Here is a 24,860-nt window from a genome sequence, read left to right as displayed (position 1 = left end):
AGGTTATGACACGTTATGTCTGCTATTATGACATGGTTATGACCAGTTATGTCAGCTATTATGACATGGTTATGACCAGTTATGTCAGCTATTATGACATGGTTATGACAAGTTATGTCTGCTATTATGATATGGTTATGACAAGTTATGTCTGCTATTTTGACAGGTTATGACACGTTATGTCTGCTATTATGACATGGTTATGACCAGTTATGTCAGCTATTATGACAGGTTATGTCAAGTTATGTCTGCTATTATGACAGTTTATGACACTTTATGTCTGCTATTATGACAGGTTATGACAAGTTATGGCAGCTATTATGACAGGTTATGAGACTTTATGTCTGCTATTATGACAGGTTATGACAAGTTATGTCAGCTGACACCGCTGGGTGTCAAGTAAAGTGTTACCGTTCAATATTTTTTTGATAGTTGTTGATTCTATATGTCTTACATGGTGCAATTAAATTGTATCTTTGGGAATTGTAAGCATGTACCCTGCTTTTGCCATAGCCTTGATGCACCTATAACCTATTGTGCTAACCATATTATCTTATCTTATCCGTAAGGTGAAGATCCGTAGCGACGGGACGCGCTACGTTGCCAAGCGACCAGTGAGGGACCGCCTCCTTAAAGCCCGGGCCATTAAGATCAGAGAAGAGCGCAGCGGCATGACGACAGACGACGACGCGGTCAGCGAGATGAAGCAGGGACGTTATTGGTCGAAAGAGGAGCGTAAACAACAGCTGCTGAGGGCCAGGGAGCACCGGCAGCGCCGTGAGTTCATGATGCAGAGCCGGCTGGACTACCTGAAGGGAGACAGAGAGCCACAGGGGGGAACTATGGACGGGAAGGCTGCAGGAGGACCTCCAGGCCTGCAGGGGGAGACAGGTTGTAGTCCCAGTATCCTGGCCCTCAGCCAGAAGAAGTTCATGAAGAAGAGGAACAAGAGGATCCTGGATAACTGGATCACCATCCAGGAACTACTCGCTCATGGATCCAGGTCACCAGATGGAAAGAAGGTGTATAATTCTCTTCTCTCTGTTACAACGGTGTGATGGAGGGATGGGAGGACGGGAGGAGAGGAGAGGAGAGGGTCTACAACCCCCAGCTCTGTTACTACGGTGTGATGGAGGAGAGGAGAGGAGGAGAGGAGAGGGTCTACAACCCCCAGCTCTGTTACTACGGTGTGATGGAGGAGAGGAGAGGAGGAGAGGAGAGGGTCTACAACCCCCAGCTCTGTTACAATGGTGTGATGGAGGGAGAGGAGAGGAGAGGAGAGGAGAGGGAGAAGGATGTAAATAAATCCAACCCAAGAGGAGATGCAGGACAACAAACATAAATAGTAAAGTGTTGATAAAGAGTTGGTAAAGAGTTGACATAATATGGACAGAGAGAGGAACAGCATCGGCAGCTAAATGGTACAATTGAGAGAAATACCATTGTTTAAAGAGGACTAAAGGAGACTGAACGGGAAGAGAAAGGGATTTACGCTGTAAATCATGTACGCATTGTAAACATACTGTAGGTCAACATGTGATTCATCCACAGGAAGTGAATGAATTACTAGAGATGGAGAGAGATGAAGATGACTATCATGATTTTTATTAGGATACTTTTAGGCTTCCTGGCGATAGAATGTTTATTCAGCTTATAGAATGTGTACAGTGCAGAGCTTCATATTTTAGTCAGCTGCTTTCTGTTTTAATTATTATTATTTTTTTTTTATGAATCCCAGAAACCCATTTTACTGATGTATATAAAGAGAAAACAGTGTGAAATGATATACACTGCTCAAAAAAATAAAGGGAACACTTAAACAACACAATGTAACTCCAAGTCAATCACACTTCTGTGAAATCAAACTGTCCACTTAGGAAGCAACACTGATTGACAATACATTTCACATGCTGTTGTGCAAATGGAATAGACAAAAGGTGGAAATTATAGGCAATTAGCAAGACACCCCCAATAAAGGAATGGTTCTGCAGGTGGTGGCCACAGACCACTTCTCAGTTCCTATGCTTCCTGGCTGATGTTTGGTCACTTTTGAATGCTGGCGGTGCTTTCACTCTAGTGGTAGCATGAGACGGAGTCTACAACCCACACAAGTGGCTCAGGTAGTGCAGTTTATCCAGGATGGTACATCAATGCGAGCTGTGGCAAAAAGGTTTGCTGTGTCTGTCAGCATAGTGTCCAGAGCATGGAGGCGCTACCAGGAGACAGGCCAGTACATCAGGAGACGTGGAGGAGGCCGTAGGAGGGCAACAACCCAGCAGCAGGACCGCTACCTCCGCCTTTGTGCAAGGAGGTGCACTGCCAGAGCCCTGCAAAATGACCTCCAGCAGGCCACAAATGTGCATGTGTCTGCTCAAACGGTCAGAAACAGACTCCATGAGGGTGGTATGAGGGTCTGACGTCCACAGGTGGGGGTTGTGCTTACAGCCCAACACCGTGCAGGACGTTTGGAATTTGCCAGAGAACACCAAGATTGGCAAATTCGCCACTGGCGCCCTGTGCTCTTCACAGATGAAAGCAGGTTCACACTGAGCACATGTGACAGACGTGACAGAGTCTGGAGACGCCGTGGAGAACGTTCTGCTGCCTGCAACATCCTCCAGCATGACCGGTTTGGCGGTGGGTCAGTCATGGTGTGGGGTGGCATTTCTTTGTGGGGCCGCACAGCCCTCCATGTGCTCGCCAGAGGTAGCCTGACTGCCATTAGGTACCGAGATGAGATCCTCAGACCCCTTGTGAGACCATATGCTGACACATGCACATTTGTGGCCTGCTGGAGGTCATTTTGCAGGGCTCTGGCAGTACACCTCCTTGCACAAAGGCGGAGGTAGCGGTCCTGCTGCTGGGTTGTTGCCCTCCTATGGCCTCCTCCACGTCTCCTGATGTACTGACCTGTCTCCTGGTAGCGCCTCCATGCTCTGGACACTACGCTGACAGACACAGCAAACCTTTTTGCCACAGCTCGCATTGATGTGCCATCCTGGATGAACTGGACTACCTGAGCCACTTGTGTGGGTTGTAGACTCCGTCTCATGCTACCACTAGAGTGAAAGCACCGCCAGCATTCAAAAGTGACCAAAACATCAGCCAGGAAGCATAGGAACTGAGAAGTGGTCTGTGGTCACCACCTGCAGAACCATTCCTTTATTGGGGGTGTCTTGCTAATTGCCTATAATTTCCACCTTTTGTCTATTCCATTTGCACAACAGCATGTGAAATTTATTGTCAATCAGTGTTGCTTCCTAAGTGGACAGTTTGATTTCACAGAAGTGTGATTGACTTGGAGTTACATTGTGTTGTTTAAGTGTTCCCTTTATTTTTTTGAGCAGTGTAGTCTTATTAGGAGAGGGAATCAAGCGAGGTATAACCACATCATACCATGTTAGGAAGACTGTCATTCATTAGTGGTTAGAACGGCACACATGATCAAACCTCATCTCTGAGTAAATGACTAGAGATCTGGAAGAGAGAGGAGGAGATAGCAGATAGGATGAGATGGAGGAGAGGAGGAGATGAGGAGATGAGCGAGAGGAGGAGAGGAAGAGAGGAGAGGAGGAGATGAGCGAGAGGAAGAGAGGAGAGGAGGAGATGAGCGAGAGGAGGAGATGAAGAGATGAGCGAGAGGAGGAGAGGAAGAGAGGAGGAAAGGAGTGGAAGAGAGGAGGAGAGGAGAGGAGGAGATGAGCGAGAGGAGGAGATGAGGACATGAGCGAGAGGAGAGGAGGAGAGGAGCAAGAGGAGGAGATGAGGACATGAGCGAGAGGAGAGGAGGAGATGAGCAGGAGGAGGAGATGAGGAGGAGATGAGCAAGAGGAGGAGATGAGGAGATGAGCGAGAGGAGGAGATGAACGAGAGGAGAGAAGGAGAGAAGGAGACTAGCGAGAGGAGGAGATGAGGAGGAGATGAGCAAGAGGAGGAGATGAGGAGATGAGCGAGAGGAGGAGATGAGCAAGAGGAGGAGATGAACGAGAGGAGAGAAGGAGAGAAGGAGACTAGCGAGAGGAGGAGATGAGGAGGAGATGAGCAAGAGGAGGAGATGAGGAGATGAGCAAGAGGAGGAGATGAGCGAGAGGAGGAGATGAACGAGAGGAGAGAAGGAGAGAAGGAGACTAGCGAGAGGAGGAGATGAGGAGGAGATGAGCAAGAGGGGGAGATGAGGAGATGAGCGAGAGGAGGAGATGAGCAAGAGGAGAGAAGGAGAGAAGGAGACTAGCGGGAGGAGGAGATGAGCGAGAAGGGAGGAGATGAGTGAGAGGAGAGAAGGAGACTAGCGAAAGGAGGAGAGGCGCGAGAGGAGAGAAGGAGAGAAGGAGACTAGTGAGAGGAGGAGATGAGCGAGAGGAGAGAAGGAGACTAGCGAGAGAAGGAGATGAGCGAGAGGAGAGAAGGAGAGAAGGAGACTAGCGGGAGGAGGAGATGAGCGAGAAGGGAGGAGATGAGCGAGAGGAGGAGATGAGGTGATGAGCGAGAGGAGGAGATGAGGAGGGGAGGAGATGAGCAAGAGGAGGAGAGGAGGAGATGAGTGAGAGGAGGAGATGAGGAGGGGAAGAGATGAGGAGATGAGCGAGAGGAGGAGATGAGGAGGGGAGGAGATGAGCGAGAGGAGGAGATGAGTGAGAGGAGGAGATGAGGACATGAACGAGAGGAGAGGATGAGATGAGGAGATGAGGAGGAGATGAGGAGGGGAGGAGATGAGCGAGAGGAGGAGAGGAGGAGATGAGCGAGAGGAGGAGATGAGGACATGAGCGAGAGGAGAGGAGGAGATGAGCGAGAGGAGGAGATGAGGAGGGGAGGAGATGAGCGGAAGGAGATGAGCGGGAGGAGGAGAGGAGGAGATGAGCGAGAGGAGAGGAGGAGATGAGCGAGAGGAGGAGATGAGGAGATGAGCGAGAGGAGAGGAGGAGATGAGTGAGAGAAGAGGAGGAGGAGATGAGCGAGAGGAGGAGATGAGGAGGGGAGGAGATGAGTGAGAGAAGAGGAGGAGGAGATGAGCGAGAGGAGGAGATGAACGAGAGGAGGAGAGGAGAACTCTAAAGTGGAGTGAGTTACAAGCTTTGGGACTTTGGGGTTTGGGTGTAAGAGCGAAAGAAAGAGAGGAGGTTAAAGCACAGACAGTAAGACACAGAGAAAGAGAGGAGGTTAAAGCACAGACAGTAAGACACAGAGAAAGAGAGGAGGTTAAAGCACAGACAGTAAGACACAGAGAAGAATGAGTATTTTGTATTAAGGGGCAGTAAGACACAGAGTAGGAGAGAGAGAATGCTAAAGAGGGATAGAGAGAGAAAGACAGAGAGAAAGAGAAGCTCAAGAGAGAGGCTGGAGAGAGCGAGAAAGCGAGAGAGAGAGAAAGAGCGAGAGAGAGAGAGAGAGAGAGAGAGAGAGAGAGAGAGAGAGAGAGAGAGAGAGAGAGAGAGAGAGAGAGAGAGAGAGAGAGAGCAAAAAAACACAACCTGACTGAAATAATGGCACAGAGAAAGCACACACTAGTTGAATCAACATTGTTTTCCACGTCATTTCAATGACATGTGGAACCAACGTGGAATAGACGTTGAAGTCTGTGCCCAGTGGGCAGCAGTCAAGTGATGACAACCCAGTACGGTCTGAACGAGAAAATTATATTTCATTTTTTTTATAACATCATTTTCCTTCTACAGTTACACCCTATTTTCTATGGGGCTCTGGTCAAAAGTAGTGCATTATGTAGGGAATAGGGTGTCGTTCTGGTCTAAAGTAGTGCACTACGTAGGGAATAGGGTGTCGTTCTGGTCTAAAGTAGTGCACTATGAAGGGAATCGGGTGCCGTTTGGGACGGTGACTGCAGTGCCTGGTCTATCCCAGTTGGCTGCTCTCAAACAGCCAATAGGAGAAGGATTGATGTAGCAAAGTACCTGCATCGTTTTGGAAAAATGGAACACTACAGACGTAAGACTGTATTCTGAATATTTACCAGAATCTTTTGGCGTATTTATTTTGTGTGTGTGTGTGTGTGTGGCAAGTGTGTTTGTGTGTGAGCGAGCGAGCGAGAGAGAAAGAGGGAGAGAAAAACTGAAAGACCTTTCATTAGTCATTCGTTAGGACCACAAAGACTCCAAGGGAAATACTCCTAAGCTTTATTGTGTTATTCTCAATGATTTTCTGAAATTGTCTGTGGAGGCGTCACAACCTGGAGCGCCCTTATATATATATATGTGTTTTACAAATTGTCAAATAAAATTCAATTAATTAATAATCCGTCAGGGCAGGATTCAATCCGATCGCCATTATTATTGACAAAGCAGATCAGATTGAATCCTGTCCACATCAGTCTGCTCAGTGTAACTATAGCTTTTGTTTTACAGTAATAAGTACATAACGTGGTGTTCGGTTGTTGATCAAAAACCTCCATGTCCGTAACAACGTTTGTTTAATATACGAATAGTTTTACAGTATATGATGTGCAGCACGATACACTCAGCTGTGTTGTTCTGAAGATATGCTTGTTTTTAGGGGTTTATTGTGTATTTTAAGCTAGAATCCTTCATTAAAACAATAACAAAGTGGCGACCCCCATCTCTTTTTTGGTTTAACGATGTGGGACGGGCCTAGAGAAAATATAACCACTCTCAAATTCATAGACAGAGCTACGGACGCTAAGGACTGACCATTCAACATATCAACATTATACAGTAGTTGTAACCATGTACTGAGACTTTAATGTCAATCCCAATGTCATAATGGAGAGGCTGACACTTGATTTGGTAGACAGCTTGGAAAGAGAACTAGTCAGGATTTAATACAATATTTTGTTCTACTAGTCCACGTAAAGTCACCGAAGATTCTAAAAATGCATTTTACATCGCCTCACGAGATAGGTCACAGACACATAACCCCGTCGCTTGGTCTGTTAATATATCAGTCACAGATACATAACCTCCATCGCTTGGTCTGTTAATATATCAGTCACAGATACATAACCCCCATCACTAGGTCGGTTAATATATCAGTCACAGATACATAACCTCCATCACCTGGTCTGTTAATATATCAGTCACAGATACATAACCCCCATCACATAGTCTGTTAATATATCAGTCACAGATACATAACCCCCGTCGCTTGGTCTGTTAATATATCAGTCACAGATACATAACCCCCGTCGCTTGGTCTGTTAATATATCAGTCACAAATACATAACCCCCATCACTAGGTCTGTTAATATATCAGTCACAGATACATAACCCCCATCACTTGGTCTGTTAATATATCATTCACAGATATATAACCCCCATCACTTGGTCTGTTAATATATCAGTCACAGATACATAACCCCCGTCGCTTGGTCTGTTAATATATCAGTCACAGATACATAACCCCCATCGCTTGGTCTGCTGAAATCAGTCACAGATACATAACCCCCATCGCTTGGTCTGTTAATATATCAGTCACAGATACATAACCCCCATCACTTGGTCTGTTAATATATCAGTCACAGATACATAACCCCCATCACTAGGTCGGTTAATATATCAGTCACAGATACATAACCCCCATCACTAGGTCTGTTAATATATCAGTCACAGATACATAACCCCCATCACTAGGTCTGTTAATATATCAGTCACAGATACATAACCCCCATCACTAGGTCGGTTAATATATCAGTCACAGATACATAACCCCCATCACTAGGTCTGTTAATATATCAGTCACAGATACATAACCCCCGTCGCTTGGTCTGTTAATATATCAGTCACAGATACATAACCCCCATCACTAGGTCGGTTAATATATCAGTCACAGATACATAACCCCCATCACTAGGTCGGTTAATATATCAGTCACAAATACATAACCCCCATCACTAGGTCTGTTAATATATCAGTAACAGATACATAACCCCCATAGCTTGGTCTGTTAATATATCAGTGACAGATACATAACCGTCATCGCTTGATCTGCTGAAATCAGTCACAGATATATAACCCCCATCGCTTGGTCTGTTAATATATCAGTCACAGATACAATAACCCCCATCACTAGGTCTGTTAATATATCAGTCACAGATACATAACCCCCCATCGCTTGATCTGCTGAAATCAGTCACAGATACATAACCCCCATCACTAGGTCTGTTAATATATCAGTCACAGATACATAACCCCCGTCGCTTGGTCTGTTAATATATCAGTCACAGATACATAACCCCCATCGCTTGGTCTGTTAATATATCAGTCACAGATACATAACCCCCATCACTTGGTCTGTTAATATATCAGTCACAGATACATAACCCCCATCACTAGGTCGGTTAATATATCAGTCACAGATACATAACCCCCATCACTAGGTCTGTTAATATATCAGTCACAGATACATAACCCCCGTCGCTTGGTCTGTTAATATATCAGTCACAGATACATAACCCCCATCACTAGGTCTGTTAATATAACAGTCACAGATACATAACCCCCGTCACTAGGTCTGTTGATATATCAGTCACAGATACATAACCCCCATCACTAGGTCTGTTAATATATCAGTCACAGATACATAACCCCCCATCGCTTGATCTGCTGAAATCAGTCACAGATACATAACCCCCATCACTAGGTCTGTTAATATATCAGTCACAGATACATAACCCCCGTCGCTTGGTCTGTTAATATATCAGTCACAGATACATAACCCCCATCGCTTGGTCTGTTAATATATCAGTCACAGATACATAACCCCCATCACTTGGTCTGTTAATATATCAGTCACAGATACATAACCCCCATCACTAGGTCGGTTAATATATCAGTCACAGATACATAACCCCCATCACTAGGTCTGTTAATATATCAGTCACAGATACATAACCCCCGTCGCTTGGTCTGTTAATATATCAGTCACAGATACATAACCCCCATCACTAGGTCTGTTAATATATCAGTCACAGATACATAACCCCCGTCACTAGGTCTGTTGATATATCAGTCACAGATACATAACCTCCATTGCTTGGTCTATTAATATACCAGTCACAGATACATAACCCCCATCACTAGGTCTGTTAATATATCAGTCACAGATACATAACCCCCATCACTAGGTCGGTTAATATATCAGTCACAGATACATAACCCCCATCACTAGGTCTGTTAATATATCAGTCACAGATACATAACCCCCGTCACTTGGTCTGTTAATATATCAGTCACAGATACATAACCCCCATCACTAGGTCGGTTAATATATCAGTCACAGATACATAACCCCCATCACTAGGTCGGTTAATATATCAGTCACAAATACATAACCCCCATCACTAGGTCTGTTAATATATCAGTAACAGATACATAACCCCCATAGCTTGGTCTGTTAATATATCAGTGACAGATACATAACCGTCATCGCTTGATCTGCTGAAATCAGTCACAGATATATAACCCCCATCGCTTGGTCTGTTAATATATCAGTCACAGATACAATAACCCCCATCACTAGGTCTGTTAATATATCAGTCACAGATACATAACCCCCCATCGCTTGATCTGCTGAAATCAGTCACAGATACATAACCCCCATCACTAGGTCTGTTAATATATCAGTCACAGATACATAACCCCCGTCGCTTGGTCTGTTAATATAACAGTCACAGATACATAACCCCCATCGCTTGGTCTGTTAATATATCAGTCACAGATACATAACCCCCATCACTTGGTCTGTTAATATATCAGTCACAGATACATAACCCCCATCACTAGGTCGGTTAATATATCAGTCACAGATACATAACCCCCATCACTAGGTCTGTTAATATATCAGTCACAGATACATAACCCCCGCCGCTTGGTCTGTTAATATATCAGTCACAGATACATAACCCCCATCACTAGGTCTGTTAATATATCAGTCACAGATACATAACCCCCGTCACTAGGTCTGTTGATATATCAGTCACAGATACATAACCCCCATCACTAGGTCTGTTAATATATCAGTCACAGATACATAACCCCCCATCGCTTGATCTGCTGAAATCAGTCACAGATACATAACCCCCATCACTAGGTCTGTTAATATATCAGTCACAGATACATAACCCCCGTCGCTTGGTCTGTTAATATATCAGTCACAGATACATAACCCCCATCGCTTGGTCTGTTAATATATCAGTCACAGATACATAACCCCCATCACTTGGTCTGTTAATATATCAGTCACAGATACATAACCCCCATCACTAGGTCGGTTAATATATCAGTCACAGATACATAACCCCCATCACTAGGTCTGTTAATATATCAGTCACAGATACATAACCCCCGTCGCTTGGTCTGTTAATATATCAGTCACAGATACATAACCCCCATCACTAGGTCTGTTAATATATCAGTCACAGATACATAACCCCCGTCACTAGGTCTGTTGATATATCAGTCACAGATACATAACCTCCATTGCTTGGTCTATTAATATACCAGTCACAGATACATAACCCCCATCACTAGGTCTGTTAATATATCAGTCACAGATACATAACCCCCGTCACTAGGTCTGTTGATATATCAGTCACAGATACATAACCTCATTTGCTTGGTCTGTTAATATATCAGTCACAGATACATAACCCCCATCTCTTGGTCTATTAATATCAGTCACAGATACATAACCCCCATCACTTGGTCTGTTAATTTCAGTCACAGATACATAACCCCCATCGCTTGGTCCGCTTAAATCAGTCACATAACCCCCATCACTTGGTCTGTTAATTTCAGTCACAGATACATAACCCCCATCCCTTGGTCTGCTTAAATCAGTCACATAACCCCCATCACCTGGTCTGTTAATATATCAGTCACAGATACATAACCCCCATCACATGGTTTGTTAATATATCAGTCACAGATACATAACCCCCATCACTAGGTCTGTTAATATATCAGTCACAGATACATAACCCCCATCGCATGGTCTGTTAATATATCAGTCACAGATACACAACCCCCATCGCTTGGTCTGTTAATATATCAGTCACAGATACATAACCCCCATCGCCCTGTCTGTTAATATATCAGTCACAGATACATAACCTCTATCGCATGGTCTGTTAATATATCAGTCACAGATACATAACCCCCATCGCGTGGTCTGTTAATATCAGTCACAGATACATAACCCCCGTCACATAGTCTGTTAATATCAGTCACAGATACATAACCCCCATCACATAGTCTGTTAATATATCAGTCACAGATACATAACCCCCGTCACATAGTCTGTTAATATCAGTCACAGATACATAACCCCCATCACTGGGTCTGTTAATATATCAGTCACAGATACATAACCCCCATCACTGGGTCTGTTAATATATCAGTCACAGATACATAACCCCCATCACTGGGTCTGTTAATATATCAGTCACAGATGCATAACCCCCATCACTGGGTCTGTTAATATATCAGTCACAGATACATAACCCCCATCGCTTGGTCTGTTAATATATCAGTCACAGATACATAACCCCCATCACTTGGTCTGTTAATATATCAGTCACAGATACATAACCCCCATCACTAGGTCGGTTAATATATCAGTCACAGATACATAACCCCCATCACTAGGTCTGTTAATATATCAGTCACAGATACATAACCCCCGTCGCTTGGTCTGTTAATATATCAGTCACAGATACATAACCCCCATCACTAGGTCTGTTAATATATCAGTCACAGATACATAACCCCCGTCACTAGGTCTGTTGATATATCAGTCACAGATACATAACCCCCATCACTAGGTCTGTTAATATATCAGTCACAGATACATAACCCCCCATCGCTTGATCTGCTGAAATCAGTCACAGATACATAACCCCCATCACTAGGTCTGTTAATATATCAGTCACAGATACATAACCCCCGTCGCTTGGTCTGTTAATATATCAGTCACAGATACATAACCCCCATCGCTTGGTCTGTTAATATATCAGTCACAGATACATAACCCCCATCACTTGGTCTGTTAATATATCAGTCACAGATACATAACCCCCATCACTAGGTCGGTTAATATATCAGTCACAGATACATAACCCCCATCACTAGGTCTGTTAATATATCAGTCACAGATACATAACCCCCGTCGCTTGGTCTGTTAATATATCAGTCACAGATACATAACCCCCATCACTAGGTCTGTTAATATATCAGTCACAGATACATAACCCCCGTCACTAGGTCTGTTGATATATCAGTCACAGATACATAACCTCCATTGCTTGGTCTATTAATATACCAGTCACAGATACATAACCCCCATCACTAGGTCTGTTAATATATCAGTCACAGATACATAACCCCCGTCACTAGGTCTGTTGATATATCAGTCACAGATACATAACCTCATTTGCTTGGTCTGTTAATATATCAGTCACAGATACATAACCCCCATCTCTTGGTCTATTAATATCAGTCACAGATACATAACCCCCATCACTTGGTCTGTTAATTTCAGTCACAGATACATAACCCCCATCGCTTGGTCCGCTTAAATCAGTCACATAACCCCCATCACTTGGTCTGTTAATTTCAGTCACAGATACATAACCCCCATCCCTTGGTCTGCTTAAATCAGTCACATAACCCTCATCACCTGGTCTGTTAATATATCAGTCACAGATACATAACCCCCATCACATGGTTTGTTAATATATCAGTCACAGATACATAACCTCCATCACTAGGTCTGTTAATATATCAGTCACAGATACATAACCCCCATCGCATGGTCTGTTAATATATCAGTCACAGATACACAACCCCCATCGCTTGGTCTGTTAATATATCAGTCACAGATACATAACCCCCATCGCCCTGTCTGTTAATATATCAGTCACAGATACATAACCTCTATCGCATGGTCTGTTAATATATCAGTCACAGATACATAACCCCCATCGCGTGGTCTGTTAATATCAGTCACAGATACATAACCCCCGTCACATAGTCTGTTAATATCAGTCACAGATACATAACCCCCATCACATAGTCTGTTAATATATCAGTCACAGATACATAACCCCCGTCACATAGTCTGTTAATATCAGTCACAGATACATAACCCCCATCACTGGGTCTGTTAATATATCAGTCACAGATACATAACCCCCATCACTGGGTCTGTTAATATATCAGTCACAGATACATAACCCCCATCACTGGGTCTGTTAATATATCAGTCACAGATGCATAACCCCCATCACTGGGTCTGTTAATATATCAGTCACAGATACATAACCCCCATCACTGGGTCTGTTAATATATCAGTCACAGATACATAACCCCCATCACTGGGTCTGTTAATATATCAGTCACAGATGCATAATCCCCATCACTGGGTCTGTTAATATATCAGTCACAGATACATAACCCCCATCACTGGGTCTGTTAATATATCAGTCACAGATACATAACCCCCATCACTGGGTCTGTTAATATATCAGTCACAGATGCATAACCCCCATCACTGGGTCTGTTAATATATCAGTCACAGATACATAACCCCCATCACTGGGTCTGTTATTATATCAGTCACAGATACATAACCCCCATCACTGGGTCTGTTAATATATCAGTCACAGATGCATAATCCCCATCACTGGGTCTGTTAATATATCAGTCACAGATACATAACCCCCATCACTGGGTCTGTTAATATATCAGTCACAGATACATAACCCCCATCACTGGGTCTGTTAATATATCAGTCACAGATACATAACCCCCATCACTGGGTCTGTTAATATATCAGTCACAGATGCATAACCCCCATCACTGGGTCTGTTAATATATCAGTCACAGATGCATAACCCCCATCACTGGGTCTGTTAATATATCAGTCACAGATACATAACCCCCATCACTGGGTCTGTTAATATATCAGTCACAGATGCATAACCCCCATTACTTTCTCTGTTTATATATCCAATTGAGCTGGTAAATTGAAAACCAAATCCATGTTGAAGGACCATATGCAAAGTGGTGACCATTGGGTCGTCTGTTCCACACGTATTATCTACGTACCGTGGTTCCTTTACATATGTTACAAAAGAAAACACAAACATTATATTTTCCAACAGCAAGAACAGGTTTTATATTATAAGAGCAATAAATATTAACATTTTTTTAAATATATATATATATATCTGCATTTTAATCTGAAACCAAAATTCATACTGTATGTATATACAGCAAAAAATACATAGATGTTGTCTATCGTTACAAGAATGCCGTCTCCGTATGACACAATGTACTGATACAATTTTACAATCCTCCTCCCCTCTCCTCTCCTCCCTCGAGATATACACAGCATTACATGTCTATTTGTCCATTTCCTGTGTAGTTACAGACACGTAGTAATTACAGTCCATTTCCTGTGTAGTTACAGACAAGTAGTAATTACAGTCCATTTCCTGTATAGTTACAGACATGTAGTAATTACAGTCCATTTCCTGTGTAGTTACAGACACGTAGTAATTACAGTCCACTTCCTGTGTAGTTACAGACACGTAGTAATTACAGTCCATTTCCTGTGTAGTTACAGACACGTAGTAATTACAGTCCATTTCCTGTGTAGTTACAGACACGTAGTAATTACAGTCCATTTCCTGTGTAGTTACAGACACGTAGTAATTACAGTCCACTTCCTGTGTAGTTACAGACACGTAGTAATTACAGTCCATTTCCTGTGTAGTTACAGACACGTAGTAATTACAGTCCACTTCCTGTGTAGTTACAGACACGTAGTAATTACAGTCCATTTCCTGTGTAGTTACAGACACGTAGTAATTACAGTCCATTTCCTGTGTAGTTACAGACACGTAGTAATTACAGTCCACTTCCTGTGTAGTTACAGACACGTAGTAATTACAGTCCACTTCCTGTGTAGTTACAGACACGTAGTAATACAGTCCATTTCCTGTGTAGTTACAGACACGTAGTAATTACAGTCCACTTCCTGTGTAGTTACAGACACGTAGTAATTACAGTCCACTTCCTGTGTAGTTACAGACACGTAGTAATTACAGTCCATTTCCTGTGTAGTTACAGACACGTAGTAATTACAGTCCATTTCCTGTGTAGTTACAGACACGTAGTAATTACAGTCCATTTCCTGTGTAGTTACAGACACGTAGTAATTACAGTCCATTTCCTGTGTAGTTACAGACACGTAGTAATTACAGTCCATTTCCTGTGTAGTTACAGACACGTAGTAATTACAGTCCATTTCCTGTGTAGTTACAGACACGTAGTAATACAGTCCATTTCGGAGTACATGTATCATTATTATTAATAGATATTATGTTTGTAAAACAGCTCCATTCAGTGAAACATGCAGGAATCACAATATCATATAGAAAATACATTTAGTTTCTGTTCAGAGAGAGAGAGACATCAATACAACGACCACTTAAAACCTAGATCCATGGTCATTTGAACTCTAGTCTCCATCCCTCTATCCCTCTCTCCTTCCTATATCTTACATAAGCCTCCCCACAGAGCATGACAGCATCTGGTGTACAGGGGGTGTAATGCCAGGATGCATTGAAGTGCAGCGGGAGGGGGGGGGGGGGGGCAGAGCAGAGCAGAGCAGAGTCTTAGATGAAAGGCTGTGATATAGAACACAGTCTCAGTCAGCCCTGGGCCAGCCAATCAGAAACGCGGGAGACGGTCTGGGGAGGGGAAGGGCTAGGGTCCAGGGTGGGGGTGCAGAGTGGAACCAATGGGATGCAGGGATTCAGGAAGAGGGGCGGGACTGCAGTGGGATTGGACGAGAGGCACTAACGGACGGCCTGTGTGCAAAACTACAAAACTTTATGACCTAAGCCATACCTCCACACTAAGGAGATGCTGTGTGTGTGTGTGTGTGTGTGTGTGTGTGTGTGTGTGTGTGTGTGTGTGTGTGTGTGTGTGTGTGTGTGTGTGTGTGTGTGTGTGTGTGTGTGTGTGTGTGTGTGTGTGTGTGTGTTAGTCCAGTTAGTTAATATGAACACCTACTGTAGGTTACTTAGCAAGCGGGTATTAGTGCCTCTGGCTAGTGAGTAACTGTACACCAACGTCAAATAAGGGGCGCGTTCAACACTATGCAACGTTTTGGAACGTTCAGATATAAATAACGCCATGTAGAACAGACATGCCTCTCTGATAGTGTATGTGGAATAAGGCATCATGGCGGCTCTATGAATGGCATTTCTATCTGCGACATTCAATAACGTTTGGCAACTGAACATGGCCCAGAAGTTCCATTGGTTACCTGACCAACCAAATAAACAATCGCATCTTAAAACACAATATATATAAAAAACACAAAAAACACACACTAGCACAAAACAATAGTTAACGGTATTAGTAGTAGCTGTTACACCACACCAACAATAGCAAGAGTAGCATCAGTAGGAATCTTCATCGTCGTCGTAGATAATCTTAACAATTCTGTCATCAACCACGAAAACTTTCTCAAGTACGATCTCTGTCTAAGAGGAGGACCTGTTCTTCTAAGAGGAGGACCTGTTCTTCTAAGAGGAGGAACTGCTCTTCTAAGAGGAGGACCTGTTCCTCTAAGAGGAGGACCTGTTCTTCTAAGAGGAGGACCTGTTCTTCTAAGAGGAGGACCTGTTCTTCTAAGAGGAGGAACTGCTCTTCTAAGAGGAGGACCTGCTCTTCTAAGAGGAGGACCTGTTCTTCTAAGAGGAGGACCTGTTCTTCTAAGAGGAGGACCTGTTCGTCTAAGAGGAGGACCTGTTCTTCTAAGAGGAGGACCTGTTCTTCTAAGAGGAGGACCTGTTCTTCTAAGAGGAGGACCTGTTCTTCTAAGAGGAGGAACTGCTCTTCTAAGAGGAGGACCTGCTCTTCTAAGAGGAGGACCTGTTCTTCTAAGAGGAGGACCTGTTCTTCTAAGAGGAGGACCTGTTCGTCTAAGAGGAGGACCTGTTCTTCTAAGAGGAGGACCTGTTCTTCTAAGAGGAGGACCTGTTCTTCTAAGAGGAGGAACTGCTCTTCTAAGAGGAGGACCTGCTCTTCTAAGAGGAGGACCTGTTCTTCTAAGAGGAGGACCTGTTCTTCTAAGAGGAGGACCTGTTCTTCTAAGAGGAGGACCTGTTCTTCTAAGAGGAGGACCTGTTCTTCTAAGAGGAGGACCTGCTCTTCTAAGAGGAGGACCTGTTCTTCTAAGAGGAGGACCTGTTCTTCTAAGAGGAGGACCTGTTCTTCTAAGAGGAGGACCTGTTCTTCTAAGAGGAGGACCTGTTCTTCTAAGAGGAGGACCTGTTCTTCTAAGAGGAGGAACTGCTCTTCTAAGAGGAGGACCTGTTCTTCTAAGAGGAGGACCTGCTCTTCTAAGAGGAGGACCTGTTCTTCTAAGAGGAGGACCTGTTCTTCTAAGAGGAGGACCTGTTCTTCTAAGAGGAGGAACTGCTCTTCTAAGAGGAGGACCTGTTCTTCTAAGAGGAGGACCTGCTCTTCTAAGAGGAGGACCTGTGGACATACTGTTTTTTATATTTGTTTTGCTCCATCCAAAAATAGATATTTATAAGCAGCCAGTTTTATACAGGAAACAGAAAGTGTTAGTTAAAATACCAATATATATATTGAGAAGGAAAACATTTTTTAGATTTGCAGTTTTTCTTGGGTGCATTGTAAAAAAATATATAGTAATCATAGCAGTTACTGGAAATTAAATAAAATAAAGTGTAAAATGTTACATTTTCATTGACTAACAATAGTTTTTATAGAATTTGTGAAAGTATTGAGGGAGCTAATGCATGAATAATACTTGTTTTGACAGTATTTTACAGTAATATAATTTACACATATTCAGACTTAATTGCATTTTTTTTGTGAAAACTACACTCTATACATAAACTGCTACGTATGTGTGTTATTCCATGTCAATTGCTAATTGTCAGTGTGGAAACGTAACATTCTCATACCAAGGACAAATTGCACTGCACATGTTTTAAGTACAATCAAATGTATATAAGAATATAGTCATTTACATTAAAGTCCTAATGATCGTGGATAGTAGTTATTCACAAACTTCCAATACAATTTATTAAAACTGTTGTGTGGGGGGAAAAGAGCCCCAAGATATATCAATTCAGATTGTAGACTGGTATGGTTGGCTTATTCCACGGTACGAAAGTAATATTCAAAGAAAATACTTCACAAATATTTGACAGTTCTAAATGGTCATTTCACCTTTTGTCATGTCCCGAGTGATTGGGGAGGTTTTATGAAGTAACACTAATTGAGAAGTGTTTATAAAGTAACACTCATTTGGGGAAGGTTTATGACGTGACACTCCAGCTACTAGTCAGTGGACCTAGGCCAGGATTTAATCCCTTCGCCATTTAAAGGTTGCTAAGCGCCCTTTAAAAAGGTGGCTAAACGCCCTTTAAAAAGGTGGCTAAACGCCATTTAATTTCCGATAGAGCCGACATATATGCGGTTTACTGTTAATGCAGTCTTAGCGAACGCGAGAACATTGCCGGCAAAGCACGATCGGATTTAACCCCGGCCTAATAGTATGATGCTGGAACTGTAAACGTGACTCGTGGCCTTGCTGGTTCAACAATGCAGCGGGAACAGAAGGCAAAAAAAATCTGTCCATCAAATGTTTACATCGGTACGTAACTGGAATGATGCTAGTGTTTCACATGCACTGTTATATATATATATATGTGTGTGTGTGTGTGTTAGTAACCCTGCTGGCCATATTCATATTCAAACTTCTCGAGCCGTACTCTTTACAAACCTACATTTCTTTACAAAAAAAAACGTCTAAATTCTCACACCTTTCTGCACATGTTGCGTTTCTCTTCGTACTTTGTTTCGTTGGTAACCAAACGTTAGTTGTTTAAAATACACCTGCATTCGACTCGACCTGTGATCTTGATCTCAACCAGTGTGAGTACAAACCTGGTCTCAGAGTATTTCGTATTATTCTGTACGTAAAATCTGAGACACTCCATGTAGTATATGACATGTTACGCTTCGTATGGTATTTACTAATTTGTGGATGTCCGTCACCCATTTTCGTATGATATGTTACAAATTACAATTTGCATGATAGTTTGTGAATATGCAAAAATACATACAATATGTTGTGAATTTGCAAATGTACAATATGTAAAGAATTTGCTAAAGGTATGATATGTTGCGAATTCCTATTTGTTGTGGCTAACTTTAGCTAGGTGGCTAATGTTAGCTACGCTAGGGGTTAGGGTTAAAGGGACATCTCCATCACCACCCCAACATCAACCTATGTAATAATTAGCTAGGTGGCTAATGTTAGCTAGGCTAAGGGTTAAAGGGACATCTCCATCACCACCCCAACATCAACCTATGAAATTATTAGCTAGGTGGCTAATGTTAGCTAGGCTAAGGGTTAAAGGGGCATCTCCAGCACCACCCCAACATCAACCTATGTAATAATTAGCTAGGTGGCTAATGTTAGCTAGGCTAAGGGTTAAAGGGACATCTCCATCATCACCCCAACATCAACAGACTGTGTGTGTGTCTAGTATAGACATATGTAGGTCTATGGTGGCCTAGATTGGTTCCCAATCAGAGGCAGCTGTTGATCGTTGTCTCTGATTGGGGATCCTATTTAGGTTGCCATTTGCCAGTTTGGTTTGTGGGTTATTGTCTTTGTGAAGTTGCATGTCGGCCCTCCTTGTCTATAGCAGTCACGTTCGTTTTGTTATTTTGTTAGTTTGTTTAGTGTTCTTCGTGTTTATTCGTCGTTCGTTAAAAGTACGTATTCACATCACGCTGCGCTTTTGGTCTCCTCACTACAACGATCGTGAGGAAGAAAGAGGAAGAAAAGTGTTCCTAATGATATCATCAACCAATCAGTTAACAGTTAGTAGGCAATGCCTACTCGTAATTGGTTAAAAAACATCACATGATGCCATTGGAAACACTTTTTTTACTACAAAACATAGACATGCATCATTTTATCATATGTTGATGGTGCTGGAGATGATGAATATGAAGTTGAACCATTTTGACATTTCCCTTTATTAAGGTTAAGGTTAGGGTTAGCTAAAATGGTTAGCTAAAAGGGTTAGCTAAAAGGGTTAGCTAAAAGGGTTAAGGTTAGGGTTAGCTAAAAGGGTTAAGGTTAGGGTTAGCTAAAAGGGTTAAGGTTAGGGTTAGCTAAAAGGGTTAAGGTTGGGGTTAGCTAAAAGGGTTAAGGTTAGGGTTAGCTAAAAGGGTTAAGGTTAGGGTTAGCTAAAAGGGTTAAGGTTAGGGTTAGCTAAAAGGGTTAAGGTTAGGGTTAGCTAAAAGGGTTAAGGTTAGGGTTAGCTAAAAGGGTTAAGGTTAGGGTTAGCTAAAAGGGTTAAGGTTAGGGTTAGCTAAAAGGGTTAAGGTTAGGGTTAGCTAACATCCTAAGTAGTTGAAAAGTAGCTAATTTGCTAAAATAGTGAAGTTGTCCGTGATAAGATCCGAACGCGCAACCTTGGTGTTGCTACACGTTTGCGTTATGGATACGCCCACCCATCCACCTGACCAATTACCCTGGGTTAGGGTTAGGTTATAGATACGCCCACCCATCCACCTGACCAATTACCCTGGGTTAGGGTTAGGGTTAGGTTATAGATACGCCCACCCATCCACCTGACCAATTACCCTGGGTTAGGGGGTTAGGCCCCCCCCCGCCTTACCCGGGTTAGGGTGGATGACGCCCACCCATCCACCTGACCAATTACCCTGGGTTAGGGTTAGGTTATAGATACGCCCACCCATCCACCTGACCAATTACCCTGGGTTAGGGTTAGGGTTAGGTTATGGATACGCCCACCCATCCACCTGACCAATTACCCTGGGTTAGGGTTAGGGTTAGGTTATAGATACGCCCACCCATCCACCTGACCAATTACCCTGGGTTAGGGTTAGGGTTAGGTTATGGATACGCCCACCCATCCACCTGACCAATTACCCTGGGTTAGGGTTAGGTTATAGATACGCCCACCCATCCACCTGACCAATTACCCTGGGTTAGGGTTAGGGTTAGGTTATGGATACGCCCACCCATCCACCTGACCAATTACCCTGGGTTAGGGTTAGGTTATAGATACGCCCACCCATCCACCTGACCAATTACCCTGGGTTAGGGTTAGGTTATAGATACGCCCACCCATCCACCTGACCAATTACCCTGGGTTAGGGTTAGGGTTAGGTTATGGATACGCCCACCCATCCACCTGACCAATTACCCTGGGTTAGGGTTAGGGTTAGGTTATGGATACGCCCACCCATCCACCTGACCAATTACCCTGGGTTAGGGTTAGGTTATGGATACGCCCACCCATCCACCTGACCAATTACCCTGGGTTAGGGTTAGGTTATGGATACGCCCACCCATCCACCTGACCAATTACCCTGGGTTAGGGTTAGGGTTAGGTTATGGATACGCCCACCCATCCACCTGACCAATTACCCTGGGTTAGGGTTAGGTTATAGATACGCCCACCCATCCACCTGACCAATTACCCTGGGTTAGGGTTAGGGTTAGGTTATGGATACGCCCACCCATCCACCTGACCAATTACCCTGGGTTAGGGTTAGGTTATAGATACGCCCACCCATCCACCTGACCAATTACCCTGGGTTAGGGTTAGGGTTAGGTTATAGATACGCCCACCCATCCACCTGACCAATTACCCTGGGTTAGGGTTAGGGTTAGGTTATGGATACGCCCACCCATCCACCTGACCAATTACCCTGGGTTAGGGTTAGGTTATAGATACGCCCACCCATCCACCTGACCAATTACCCTGGGTTAGGGTTAGGGTTAGGTTATAGATACGCCCACCCATCCACCTGACCAATTACCCTGGGTTAGGGTTAGGTTATGGATACGCCCACCCATCCACCTGACCAATTACCCTGGGTTAGGGTTAGGGTTAGGTTATGGATACGCCCACCCATCCACCTGACCAATTACCCTGGGTTAGGGTTAGGTTATGGATACGCCCACCCATCCACCTGACCAATTACCCTGGGTTAGGGTTAGGTTATGGATACGCCCACCCATCCACCTGACCAATTACCCTGGGTTAGGGTTAGGTTATAGATACGCCCACCCATCCACCTGACCAATTACCCTGGGTTAGGGTTAGGTTATGGATACGCCCACCCATCCACCTGACCAATTACCCTGGGTTAGGGTTAGGTTATAGATACGCCCACCCATCCACCTGACCAATTACCCTCATTTAGTTTTTGTCTTATGCAACCTTCTATCTTATGTAACCATACCAAACATAACATATCATACTCATTTTGAGTGTCCCGGATATACGCTTACTTTTGTACGTCTAGTCTATGTAACCAGACTGAAAGTACCCATGTCTGTTTTATTACACAACAACAACAACAACAACATCAACAACATGGAGATTTTAAGATGTAAGAAGGCAGACACTGGCCATGTCACTTCCTGATTCACCAATCCACTTCCAGTCCACTTCCTGGTTCACCAGGTTAGGCACCCTTTGTCATCATATTCTCCTCCTCTGGCAACATGAGGTCATTGATGATGAGGTCATGCAGAACATGGGCCCCCCACAGAGACACAGAAGAATCACATCCTCGGTAATGTATGTGAATATCTTCATGCAGATCGGTCGGTGGAGTTTCTGTGTGTCAGTGTCTTCCTCCCTCTTCTAATAGTCATCCTCTCTCTCTCTCTTCAGTGTGTCAGTGTAGAAGACATGAGGCTCATGGTCTCGTGATGATGTAGCCCTGCCTGTGACTTCAGGCCAGTGACCAGTGTCAGCCCTCGACCCAAGAGGGGGTTAATTTCCTCTTGTGTATAAAAGTTAGGAAGTGTATATCACCTGCACCTGACATTCATGTCTTCCTCTCTACCTGAATGTGAATCTGTGAGGGAACCGGAGGTGGAAGTAACACAGCTTGAGCAAGTACCGCCTCCTCCTGCCTCTCCCAGAGCGCCGGCGGCCATATTGGATGACCTGGGCGTGGCCACTCTTAAACCTGTAGTTGTCCTGGTCTGACGACCTCAGTCCGACGAGCGGTGTCCCCTGGTGTCTGGGAGGTTTGTTGCGTCTCCTGACACTCACACCACCGTGCTGATGCGGTTGATAGGCTTGGACTTGGAGCTGGTGGTGCTGCCCGTCCCCGTGCTGCTGTTGCCCCCGCCAGACCCCTGCTGCCCTCCCTGGTGCTGGCCTCCCTGGTGCTGGCCTCCCTGGTGCTGGCCGGGCTGCTGCTGGAGGGGGTGGGTGTAAGGGGAGATAGGGGTAAGTGGGGTATTGGGGGAGGAAGGGGGGGGTAAAGGGGAGTGTGAAGGGGGAGGTGGTATGGAGGAGAGCGGGGGGTATTGAGGGTGGTATTGGCCGTGGGCGGCGGCCTGGGGGATGTGCCGGGCGACGGGGGTCTGAGGCGGCGGTGCAGCGAAGATGAAGTGAGTCTGGTGCTTGGGGTGTTGAGCGGGATGGGGGCTGTGGGAAAGGCCGGGATGGGGGCTGAGGGACAGGCCGGGATGGGGGCTGTGGTTGTGGGTAAGAGCGGTACGATGAGGGGCGTGGGTGTGGGCGTGAGGGTGGGGTTGCGAGTGTGAGAGAGTAAGAGGGAGCTTGGCGCCTCCTCCTCCCCGACCGTGTGTGGAGTATGTGTGGTAGAGGGTAAGGGGTGCGGGCCCCGGGGAGCGAGGGGGGTGAGGTGAAAGGGGTGGAGTGGGGCAGCCTACCCCCATAGAAACCCCCATGTTGGTATAGCAACCCCCGTGACCCTGTACACACTGTACACCATGCTGCTGCAGCTGGGCCAGCTGAACCTGGGACAACTGTTGGAGCTGGGGGTGGGAGGGAGCGGGACCGGGGTCCGGCCTCTTGGGGACCCCTACCATGGGGCCCCTGTGGAGGATATGAGGCCCAGGGGCCCCATGGGCAGTGGAGGACGGCTGGCTGGGAGCGGGTCCTGTCTGGGCGTGGTAGCGGTGGTGGTGGTGGTAGGGCGGAGGAGGCTGCTGCCCTGCGGTATTGTTGTAGCAATATTGGGCGTGCAGGGCCTGGATTTTGGAGGGCCCTCCTGCGTCGGAGTGGGTGAGGGAGGAGGGGGAGTGTGGGGGCGGGCCGCCGGTGGTGGGCGGGGGGACAGGTGCAGGGTAGTGTGGCAGCCCAGGTGGGAGGAGAGGGAGGAGAGGACCAGGGGGCTTGGTGTTGGAGCGCTTGCTCCCGAACAGGGAACCCAGGAAGGAGCCTCCACTGCCCCCTCCCCCTCCAGACCCGCTCCCCAGGGCTCCCGTCCCCCCTCGGTCTCCGCTGCTGGGACCCAGTGCCGTCGTCCCAGTAGCGGTGTGATGATTTAGCCCCGGCCCACCCCCCACCCCCGTTCCGGGGCTCAGGATGGGGCGGTGAGGCCGGTAGTCTTGGATGTCATAGCAGCCGGGGGGCATTACACCTCCAGCCATGTCTGGGTGTTGGTGAGGCCTGGGACTGCTAATGATGGAGCCCTGGAAAGAGAGGAGGGGAAGGAGGACGAGGAGAGAGGAAGAGGGAGGAGGAGAGAGGAAAGAGGAGACAGAGGGAGGAAGAGAGGAGAGAGGAGCCATATGGGAAGGGGGAGAGAGGAGAGGAGGGATGATACAGAGAAGAGGGAGGAGGGGAGAAGACAGAGGGGAAAAGGGAGAGAAGAGAGGAGGAGACGGAGGGAGAGAGGAGACAGAGGGGAGGAGGGAGAAAGGAGACAGAGGGGAGAAGGGAGAGAGGAGACAGAGGGGAGCAGAGAGAGAGGAGACAGAGGGGAGGAGGGAGAGAGGGGAGGAGGGAGAGAGGAGACAGA

At 45.2% G+C, this 24,860-nt stretch overlaps 2 protein-coding genes across 6 annotated transcripts in view; one reads left to right on the top strand and one right to left on the bottom strand.

Annotated features, from left to right (window-relative positions):
• The window catches only part of LOC139557909 (PDZ domain-containing protein 4-like), a 75,814-nt gene extending 73,796 nt beyond the window's left edge, over positions 1–2,018 (top strand). For all 3 annotated transcript variants that reach the window (XM_071373248.1, XM_071373244.1, XM_071373243.1), the window contains one exon: positions 570–2,018. In XM_071373248.1, the coding sequence (XP_071229349.1) occupies positions 570–1,058 (489 nt within the window). In that variant the 3' untranslated portion in view covers positions 1,059–2,018. The remainder of the gene's footprint in view (positions 1–569) is intronic.
• Positions 2,019–22,274: 20,256 nt separating this feature from the next.
• Positions 22,275–24,860, bottom strand: part of LOC139557907 (IQ motif and SEC7 domain-containing protein 1-like) — a 295,692-nt gene continuing 293,106 nt past the window's right edge. For all 3 annotated transcript variants that reach the window (XM_071373240.1, XM_071373241.1, XM_071373242.1), the window contains one exon: positions 22,275–24,531. In XM_071373240.1, the coding sequence (XP_071229341.1) occupies positions 23,134–24,531 (1,398 nt within the window). In that variant the 3' untranslated portion in view covers positions 22,275–23,133. The remainder of the gene's footprint in view (positions 24,532–24,860) is intronic.

The sequence above is a fragment of the Salvelinus alpinus genome, chromosome 28 (genome assembly GCF_045679555.1).
Source record: "Salvelinus alpinus chromosome 28, SLU_Salpinus.1, whole genome shotgun sequence".
NCBI lineage: Eukaryota > Metazoa > Chordata > Actinopteri > Salmoniformes > Salmonidae > Salvelinus > Salvelinus alpinus.
Note: the sequence above shows the minus strand (reverse complement) of the source record. Positions and strands in the feature narration are given on the sequence as shown.